Raw genomic sequence first — 11,063 nt, 5'->3', positions numbered from 1 at the left:
AACTTTACGCTAAGTTCTCAAAGTGCGAGTTCTGGTTAGATCAGGTGGCATTTCTAGGTCACATAATTTCTAAAGAAGGCATTCAAGTGGATCCAGCCAAAATAGAAGCAGTCAACAACTGGAGTAGACCCAAGAACGCCAGGGAGATCAGAAGCTTCCTGGGTTTAGCTGGGTACTACAGGAAATTTGTGGAGGAATTTTCCAGAATAGCCTCTCCACTAACAGCCCTCACGGAAAGAATAAGAAGTTTGAATGGTCGATAAATGTGAGCGAGTTTCCAAGAGCTCGAAGAGGCCGGTGCTCCTATTCACATTGTTCCAGAGTGACAGAGTTTGACATCTCGGTGATGCTTCAAGATGGGCTTAGGAGCTGTACTCATGCGGGAAGGAAAAGTGATAGCATATGCTTCGAGACAACTCAAAGATTATGAAAAGAACTACCCCACTCATGATCTTGAGTTGGCAGGGTCTTTGCACTAAAACTCTGGCGACATTATTTGTATGGCGTTCAGTGCAAAATTCAGACCATCGAGTCTTAAGTACTTTTCACTCGGAAGGACTTAAACATGAGGCAGTAGGTGGCTAGAGTTGGTCAAAGATTATGAGTGAAATCCTCTACCATCCAGGCAAAGCTAATAAAGTGGCAGATGCACTAAAAGGAGATTCGGTCATCCCTAATGTCTTTGTCATCATTAGCCCTACCACTGCGGAAGGAGTTAGGTTTTGGAATGGAAATTATTTGTGGGCAACTCTCTACATTGACCTTAGAGTCAACCACGCTTGAGGATATCTGAGAGAAAGCAAAGTGAAGATCCGGATATCCAAAAGATCAAGCAAGGGATACAAGAAGAAGGAAATTCAAATTTGTATCAGACGGTGGAATTCTTTATCAAGGAAGTCGCTGTGTGTTCCCAATGATGAAGAGGAGAAAGAAAATTTTAGAAGAAGCTCATAGTACACCTTACTCTATGCATCCCGGTTCTACCAAGATGTATCAAGGCGTGAAGCAGATTCCGGTGGTGCGGACTCAAAGAGATGTAGCTAAATATGTCGATACTTGTCGACATGTCAAGGCAGAACACCGAGACCGGAGGAGTTCTCTGCCTCTTCCTATACAGTGGAAGTGGGAAGACATATCCATGGACTTCATGGTCTCCCAAGAACCACAAATGGATATGATGCAATATGGGTAATAGTGGGCAGACAAGTCTGCTCATTTTCTAGCCATCAAGATGTCCCACTCTATAGAGCGGTTAGCACAGTTGTATGTTAAAGAGGTGATCGACTTCACGGAGTTCCTAAATCTATTGTTTCGATAGAGATGGGCGCTTCACCTCTCACTTTTGGGAGTGTGTTGATGCACTAGGCACCAAACTCAAGTTCCTGACCTTCCATCCTCGGTGATGGATGCAGAGCGAGTAAATCGATTCTAGAAGATATGCTCGAGCTTGTGCACTAGATTTCAAGGGAAGTTGGTGCAAGTATCTATGCTTAGTGAATTTGCCTACAACAGCTATCAAGCCACCATCAAGATGGCACCTTATGAGGCATTGTATGGTAGGAAGTGCAGATCACCCATTTCTGGCAAGAAGCGGTGAAAGAAGAGAGATGGAAGTGGAACTGAGCAAAGTGAAGATCAGACAGAGGATTGAGACTGCCCAGAGTAGACAGAAGAGTTATGCTGACACACGCCGTAGGCCACTTGAATTTCAAGTAGGGGATTCAGTCTTTCTCAAGGTCGCTCCTATGAAGGGAGTGATGAGATTTGGCAAGAAGGGCAAATTAAGTCCTCGTTATGTAGGACCTTACCTGATCACAGAAAGAATTGGGAAAGTAGCTTACAAGCTGGATTTACCACAGGACATGTCAGCAATACATAATGTATTTCATGTCTCTCTGCTAAAGAAGTGTCTCCACGACCCTAGCCAAGTGATTCAGCCTCAGTTAGTGCAGATCCAAGAGGATCTTAGTTATGAGAGCAGACCTACACAGATAGTGGACAGAGCAGTCAAGAGACTAAGAAATAAAGAAGTGCCACTAGTGAAGGTTATCTGGCAGAACCAGAAGCATGAGGAAGTCACTTGGGAGCAGGAGGACAGTATGAGACAGAAGTATCCAGAGCTATTCTAAGTTCGAGGATGAACTTTTTATAAGGTATGGGGAATTGTAACGACCCAATTTTCCCTATTTCAAGTTCTAAAAGTCCATAAAAATATTTAGAAATACTTTTAAAATATTCTAGAGATTTTTAGGAATTTTTAGAGTATTTTTACGTAATTTTTGGAGGTCGTTTAGTATGTTTACAAAAAGAAAGAAGTTTTGACCAAAAATGTGGAAGTTGAGACTTGAACCCAAGACCTCCTGTCGGACCTGACCCAATCGGACGCAGCCAACCAACTGAGCTACGCAGGTTTTATTAATCAAATATGGAGAGAAATAGATTTAAGCTATAGCTGGAACGTTTAAAATAAATTGGAATAAAAGTGCGTGGTAGAGGAATCGAAGCCCAAACCTCTGATTTGGTTAAAACCTGGCCAACCAACTGGGCTGCGCGTGATTTGTTAACTAGATATGAGAACAAATTGATTTAAGGTATAGTTCGGTTTAAACCCTAGTATAAGAAAAGAAATTTAGGTTTTTATTTTCGGAAAATCTAAATTTCCTCTCGAAATCTTTTTCTCTCTCGCGCGAACGGCGACTCCACAGTTTGGGGCGGAGAAGGCGACGGAGCTAGTTTTTTCCGGCCGGTCTTCACTCCACCGTGACCCTCTCGTCGTGGGGAGCTCGCGGACGCAAAGAAATCGCCGAGATCTTCAAGCTTCACCCGAAACCCTAGAATTTTGCTCTTCTCCGGTTGTAAGTTCAAAACAGCGAGGTGAGTTGCTACTCACCTGCAGTAGGATAGCTCCGAGTTTTGTTTTCCTTGCTGCCGTGATAAAGGATTTTGGTTTTATGATTTTGCCGTGAGATAGATTTCTGAAGCATGTGGTAGGAGGGGATTTCGGATTTGTTCTTCTTGATTTCGAATCATGCTGTAAAGATTATGCTTGTTCTTCTTGATTGTTGAAGCATGCTGTAAGGAGTTTTGTCTTTCAAGATTTCAGCCGTGAGTGTAATGTAGGTTATCGCTTGATTTCTAATTCTTTTTGGAAGTTAGAATGTTGGAGTTATGTAGCCCTATCTTTGCATGATTGTCTATTCCTTTGTATCGAACAGGTTAGTAGTTGTTGGAATTGGGTTTATACTCGGTGGATTTTTGGGCTTTTCATTGTTTAGAATTGCAAAGTACACCCTTCCATATGACCCTATCCCAGCAGGTGTTAGTTCGAGTTGGAGTTGCTGTGCAGGTTTGGTGGTATTATTAATCCCTAACATGATGCTAGACTTAGTGTTATTAACCCTTAACATGTTGCTAGACTGTGGGTTATTAATTCTTTGAAACAGATTTAAATTTCTTCTTAGTGTAGTTTAGCATATCAGTGCATTTTTGTAACCACGAACAGCTTTACTAGAGCTTAGAACAGCCCCTTTGGAGCTTATTCTAGTTCAAGTTTTCTTTGAGTTCACTGCAGAAACGTACAGCTCTATTAGAGCATAGGAAAACCTTTCTTTATTTGCATTTCTGTTTGTGTAGCAATAGATGTACATGAACAGATTTTCTATTTTTAAGTTGCATTCTTTTGCCCTATTTTACAGCATGTTTAGGAAGCTTAAAGTTGCTTTCTTTTGTACTATTTTATAGCATGATTAGTAAGTTCAGATTTGTTTTCCTTTGCTTTATTTTATAACATGCTTAGAGAGTTTAGATCTGTTTTCCTTATGTTATTTTTATATAGCATGCTTGTTTGGTTGTAATTCTACACTTGATAGATATATCTACAGGATTTTAATAAGCTTTAATCAAGGAGTATGAGATGTATAAGTAAAGAAAAGAAAGTAAAGGCCAAGGCCTTAGGTAAATCCCAAAGTCAAGACTTTAGGGATTTTGGCACATAGGATACTATTAAAATGCCAAGGCATTTAAAGAAGAAGTATTTAAGATAAAAAGTATTTTACTTTTAAGAAGAGGCTAGTACCCGACTTCCAAGGTTGTCGTTAAACAAATCCAGGTGTCCAATTCCAAGGTTTTGGCCCTGGTAGACCAAGGTCTGCTCTTTTAGGATTGGCGGCTCGCTACCCCAACCTATTAGGGAACGCGCATAAGATGGTACTATGCCTGGGCCCAAGAGAAGTTGATTATTATTTTCAAGTATTAAAGTATAAATTTTAAACAAGTGAAATAAAAGAATAAGATTAGAGTAAAAGAAGTAAGTTTCACTTTGTTTTAAAGATCAGCAAGTTTAGTTTTCTTTTATGCTAGCAGCTTTTACATGTTTAGTTTCTTACATGTTATTTATTTGCTAGTTGATGAGCATGTTTTGCTTTATATGTTAGCATTCCAGTTAGTTTGCTTTCTTTATTAGTTTATGAGCATGAGTAGTTATACATGTTATCTTTTCTGTTAGTTGATTTCTTTGCTATTTATGAGCATGAGTAGCTTTACAGATTAGCATGCAGTTTTAGCATGTTTTTATTTGTATACATGCATATCGAGTTTTTGTGAGTTAGATAGCGCTCACTAAGCTTTATGCTTATAGACTGCACTTTCTCCTACTGCAGATAAAGAAAAAGGAAAGCTAATATGAAGGAAGGCGACAAGGAGATGCAAGAGGGGTGTGTGATGTCTGCACTATGGATGTTCTAGGGATCCTTGCGAATAAGATAAATTATGATTTGTTCTTTGAGTTAATTAAGACTTTATGTGTTAAGGAAATTTGATAACTGTTTATAAGGACACTTGATACTGTGTTTGCTATTCAGTTGTGGTTGTGGATTAGTTTTCCTTTATTGTTGCTGAGTTAGATTTATTATACTGCGTGGTTGTTAGTTATGTGTTCCAGCCGCTTGTGGCTGAGTATATATACTGCATGTATTGTTGAATATGGTCACCGGTACAGGGGAGACTCTGTCGAAATTTTTCGGTAGGGTTTCCATGTGGTTTTTAATCACACCGGTTAAGTAGAGTTAGTAGTTAAGTAGCGGTCATCCTTAGAGAGTAGTAGTAGTAAGAAGGGTGGTTGTTACAGAGACATGGAGGATGGCAGAGAGATGTCTGGATCTAAGGTTAAGATAAAGGAGATGTCGATTGCTAAGGCCAAGATATGGAGGATACCTGGATCTGAGACTGGATAGAGAAGATGTTGATAGTTGAGGTCGGGATACGAAGAATACAAGGTAGACATTTGGATATGAGGTTAAGTCTAAGGGGGCGTTTGGTTTAGGGGAATAGGAGTGGGGAATGTGAATGAGAATCATTGATTGTCATTGTTAATGTTTGGATTCTAGGAATAGGAATGCAAATAAGGGAATGAATCATTGAAATTGGGTAATAACTCATTCCCATGTACCTCCCCTTCAATGAGTCATTACCCTATTTTCATCAATCAAAATATTCCCTTATTCTAAAAATACCCTTGACCTAAAATTAAAATTTTCTCCCTTAATACCAAATATCAAAATATATTTATTTATTTTTTTTTCATATCACTTCTCTCTCCTTATTCTCTCTCATCATATTTTCTCTCTCATCATTTTATCACACACTTTCTCTCTCCTTAATTTCTCCTATCACACTCTCTTTCCTCTTTTTTTCTCATTGCACTTTCTCTCTCATCATACTTTCTCTCTCCTCAATCTCTTCCATCGCACTCTCTTCCTTCTTTTTCTCTCATCATATTTTTTTCTCATCATACTTTCTCTCTCCTCAATCTCTCCCATCACACTATATTTTCTCTTTTTTTTTCTTATCACACTTTCGCTCTCATCACACTTTCTCTCTCCTCAATCTCTCTTGTCACACTCCCTCTTTTTTTTCCTCAACACACTTTCTCTCTCATCATACTTTCTCTCTCCTCAATTTCTCCCATCACACCACTGCTCTCTTTTTCCTCATCACACTTTCTCTCTCATCATACTTTCTTTCTCATCGCACTCTCTCCCATCATTTTTCTCATTATATTTTCTCTCTCTTTATCCTCTCCCATCATACTTTCTCTCACATCATATTTTCTCTCTCATCTTCTCTCATCATGATCTCTTCTATCACTCTCTTTTCTCATTTTCTCTCATCACACTTTCTCTCTTTTCATTCTTTCTCATCACACTTTCTCTCTCATCAGACTTTCTCCCTCATCATTTTCTTTCATCATATTTTTGTACCACATTCATCTTTCTTTCACATCTAATTTTTTCTCTTATTTTTCTTTAAGGGTAAAAAGGAAAATTTTGATTTATTCCAATAGAAAATATACAACTAACCAAGCATTGCTTTTAAGATTGATATTCATGCTCATACCCATTCCCATTCCACAATAAAATGATTCTTATTTTGATTTCTATTCCTAGGAAAGAACCAAATGCCCTATAAAAATTGTCCGATATGAAAAATATTAAAGGAAATATCTGAATATTAGATTAAGTAAATAAAAAATAAAAAAATATGGACAGTGAGACTGAGAGATGATAGCTGACATATTCAATGAGAGTTTCATTTGGATTGAGCCTAATTTATTATGGGCGACCAATTTGACTTTAATCAGAGTGACCCCATAGAGGTGGTAGGACTCCGCCACATCAATATCCAAACTGAGGTTGATTTTGGCTCGGAGATATGTTTTGAGTGAATATAAAAAAAAATTATATATATAAAAAATCAATAGAAATAATGTGAGGAATCCTTGACGTACACGAGAGGCAGGCGTGAGAAGCAGCTGTGGCTGTGATTCTTCTTCGTGTAGAAGAGCCAGCCTCTCGTTTCTCCTTCCCTCCTTCACACTCTGCCCCAAAGATTTCCCTCATGGACACTCGAATCTTGTCATCACATCCTCTTTTCTTGGCACCAAGAAGAAGCTGCCTAATGGCCACGTTCTCATCCCCCCATCATCGTAGGCTGGAGGGCAGAGCGATCGGATAAGGCTTCTCCTTCAGATGGATGAACCATCGCAGCCTGAAGCTGTTGGTTCGGTGAAAGCGGCCATCAGTTTGTTCGGGGAAAGGATTCGTAGCCGGAAGCAGGAGAAGCTCAGCAGCCAGGTCTTTCCGCAAGAGGTACTTAGCTTGCTTCTGCAATCTTTGATGATTATGATGCTGATTTCTGTAACTTAATTGAGTTCTGTTTTGAAGGATTTGCCTTCCAAAACGAAGGAATTCCTCCAAGCGAAAGCGAACATTGGCAGGCTTAATGATATCAAGAGCTCTGCGGAAAGAGAGAAAGCCAGGGCGGAGTCCAAATTGCTTCGCGTTAGAAATGTGGCAAAGGAACTGGCGTCCGAGATCGAGGAGTCGAATGCCCGGAGATCAGAGATGCAGTCGGTATCAAAATCAGCAAGAGTCGAGGAGGAACTCCAGTATTCCAGAGTGATGCAGGAGCTGGGCCAAGCGAAGAGAGAACTGAGCAGCCTCAAGGTCGATGTGGCTTCGGCATTGGAGGCGAAGGCGAAAGCAGAGAAGGAAATCGAAGTCTCCGGCTCCAAGGCTGCAAGTTATTCGCGCTCCATCGCAGAGTTACGGAGGAAGATAGACGAGGCTGACGAAGAGCATGTGCTGGTCGAGCTCGCGCGGATTGAGGCCGAGAAAGAACGTCGAGAGATCGAGGAACGAAGAAGGACCGAAGCTGATTTGTTCGCTAAGGAAATTGAAACTGTCAAGAAGAGGATTGAGGAGCTCCGAAGGGAGCTCCATAGGTCGAAAGAGCTCGAAATGAAGCTTAAAGTCACTAACTCAGATGTGAATGTGTTGCAAAGGGAGATGGATTTGGTTCGAGCCATGGAGAGGAACTACCGAGCAGAGTCGATAGCCAAATCCAACAACAAGAGAAGAGAACAGGATTCTGCACTCCAATCCGCGGAAGCTGAATTGAAGGCAGCCAAACAAGAATTAGCTTCCATCAAGGAAGTGAGTTTTCAGTTGATGGTCTCGATGGATACTATAAGAGAGGAACTGAGGCACATTTCTGAAGAGATAAACAAGCTCCAGAAGCTAGAAAAGAAAGCTGAAACAGACATCCAGCACCTCAATGCGAAGCTGGCAAAAGCAAAGTCCTTGCTGGAAGCTGCAACAATGGCCGACGAGAGGTCGAAATCCATCGTTACCGATCTGTCTTCCGCCCTCCAGCAAATGCAAAGAGAGACCGTGGCCGCGAATGAGGAAAAGCAACAGACTGATGAAGATATCAAGACCATCCGCGATGAAATTGGCAAAGTAGAATCGGATGTCGATTCGGGTTCGGAGAAACTGCAGGCGGCCATGCGGGAGCTCGAAGCTGTGAAAGCTTCTGAAGTGAAGGCGCTCAGGAAGCTGAGGGATGTAGCTCACAAAGCGATGAGAAGTAGAGCCGTGTCGATTTCAAGGGTTTCCACCATGACCATCTCAAAGAGTGAGTTCGAGTATCTGAATCAGCAAGCGACTGCGGCGCAGGAAGTTGCGGCAAAGAAAGTGGAGGCTGCTCGTGCATGGGTGGAAGCATTGGAAGCTCGAGAGAAGGAGATACTGCTGAAGACTGAGACCATCGAGAGGGATATCACAGAGTCCAAAGGCGAGGAGAGATCATCAATCGTTCAAGATCGAGAAATGGATGAACTGAGAGAGAAAGAAGAAGAGGACAACGGCGGGCATACGCAGAGTGCCGTGGAGAAACCAAGAAAAACCATGAGAGAGTCTTCAGCGGTGGCATCATCAAGGAGGAGTAAGGCGACAAGGCTTTCGACCTCATCTGCAGCTCGAAATGCCCGGTCGCCGTCGTTTACTATAAAGAGGAAAAAGATCATTCCTAATTTGTTCAAGCTTCTCGGCGATCAGAAGAACAGACAGCACAAGTGATCTGAACTCGCGCTGTCTTTGTTGACATTTTGTTGAATGTAGACCGAAAACAGGGTAAAGAACATTACGGTTGGACTATTTTCTGAAGTTATGCTTAAGAACTAACTGGATTATGTAAAAAATATAATAATTATATACTCATGTGGGGGTATTAGAAGCTATTAGAAGCTTCTACATGCCCGAAAAAAAAAGCTCATTGTCAAAGTTGAGATAGAGAACAAAGTCAAATAAGATTTATTAATTTGATCATCTAGCTCGATCAGTTCAGATTCATCGATCCGATTATCCATTCATTCAGGTCAGATTTACCAATTTGACCATCCCGTTTAGTTGGATCAAAACTACCGATCTGATTATCCTACTCAGTAAGATCAGAACCACCAATCTAATAGGCCTGCTCAGTTGGGTCAAAACTACTGATATGATTGCCTCACTCGGTCGAATTAGAACCATCGATCTGATTGCTCCGCTCGGTCGGGTTGGAACTGTCGATCCGATCACCCCGCTCAGTCGGATCACTATCATCCCACTCGACTCAATTTTGCCGATCCAACGCTCCTTTTGGCTTCACCGATCGAACATGCAGCTCATTCCTTCTAGCCAGTTGATTCGATGTCCTTATCGACCTAGTTGATCTGACGCTCTTTCGCTTAATGAGTAGAGCCCTTCGACCCAACTATCTCAATATTATGTGGGTTGACATAACACGAGGGTAGCATGCAGACTGACATAGCATGTGGGTTGCCATAACACATGAAGTAGTATTATTTTTGTATGAGATCATCAATGAATGAGTCGCTAGTGAGTAGACTTCTGTGTTGAATGAATCACCATACTTTAGGAAAGAGCCAGAGGAGGGAACTAAAGGTGAAAGAAGATCTCCGATTAGTGACACTGGCTAGACTAAGGAAAGAGGGGAGGGAAACATAGCAATAGAAGGACGGTTAGGGGTGCCCTATCTCAACCACTCTGATGTTCAAGCTAGTTTCTGGTGGGGGAGAAAATGAAGAATATGAACAATGGTAGGTTAATGGAAATGGATATGTGTAAATGTGTATGTGCGTACCTTGGCCCATGAGGGCAGGCTTCTTTTATAACACAAAGGAGTGGAATGTCATATCCGTGGTAAAAAAAGTGTCATATTGTCGTATCTGGGTCATGTTGCCAATATCATGTACTATGGAAGATGATGTTGAACAAGTTATCATATGAAAGGTGTCCCCTATTGTCTTACGTGGTCTGACAACCCATGTGATATATCACGCGCCATCGACCAGTGGGGCTAGAGCATTGAATCGACGAACCCGATTGGAGCTTGGCAGAGTCGCCAGTCGGTAGGCCCGAATAGAGAGCTAGATTGGCAAAAATGAATGGAACTGGGTAGAGCAGCCAGTTGGTCGGTCCAAATGGAGAGTTGGATTGCCGGGCCTGAGAGGAGAGTTAGATCGGTGGGGCAGAATGGACGATAAATTTAGCCATGGAAGCTGGTCAAGTTTATCCTAAGCCCATTATGCCCAATTGGCCCAATAGTTAGGACCAACATTGCATCACATTACATAACCTGCCTCTCAGTGCCCTTGACGACGATCAACAGCCATGACAACCACCCTAAATGGCAAGTAGTTGATCCATAGACAAGAGAGGCGAGGAGGGAGAGGAAGACACTGTTGTTGAGGATATGGAATGGATACAACCCAATCACGCCGCTAGGACTAAAGGAACTCTCCAAGAGGTCAGGGAATATGAGGAGGATGTTGAGGACAATCACCCACATCGTGTTGAATCGAACGTAGCAGCTGAACTTGAGAGGGCTTTGAACGATGGAGAAGTAGGGGTGAGGAAGAGGGGGAAAAGCGTGAGCAGAGAGGAGCGGAAGAGGCAGATGGCTAGGACGAGGGGTTGGTGAGTGATGAGGGGTTGATTCAGGAGGAGGTGGTAGAGATGTAGGGTGATGTCACCATTGTCACTATTCTTGGCAGCGTAGACAGAGAAGGAGCGTCGACGACGAAGGTAGCAAGGTTAGCGGCGGAGGTGGCGAGAGAGGGGAGGTAGAGGAGGTGGGCAAAGAGGAGAAGTAGACGAGTCGAGAGGTATCGTCATTGTCTCCGTTCTTAGTGGCGTAGATGGAGAGGGAGGTTAGGCGGCAAG

General features: G+C 42.1%; 1 protein-coding gene across 1 annotated transcript; it reads left to right on the top strand.

The window, feature by feature from the left end:
* Positions 1-6,813: 6,813 nt before the first annotated feature.
* LOC122002238 (protein PLASTID MOVEMENT IMPAIRED 2-like) lies at positions 6,814-8,979 on the top strand. Its single transcript, XM_042557342.1, has 2 exons — positions 6,814-7,145; positions 7,221-8,979. Exons 1-2 carry the CDS (start codon positions 7,026-7,028, stop codon positions 8,913-8,915), a joined length of 1,815 nt encoding a protein of 604 aa, XP_042413276.1. The 5' UTR covers positions 6,814-7,025; the 3' UTR covers positions 8,916-8,979.
* Positions 8,980-11,063: the final 2,084 nt, after the last annotated feature.

The sequence above is a fragment of the Zingiber officinale genome, chromosome 7A, assembly GCF_018446385.1.
Source record: "Zingiber officinale cultivar Zhangliang chromosome 7A, Zo_v1.1, whole genome shotgun sequence".
NCBI lineage: Eukaryota > Viridiplantae > Streptophyta > Magnoliopsida > Zingiberales > Zingiberaceae > Zingiber > Zingiber officinale.
Note: the sequence above shows the minus strand (reverse complement) of the source record. Positions and strands in the feature narration are given on the sequence as shown.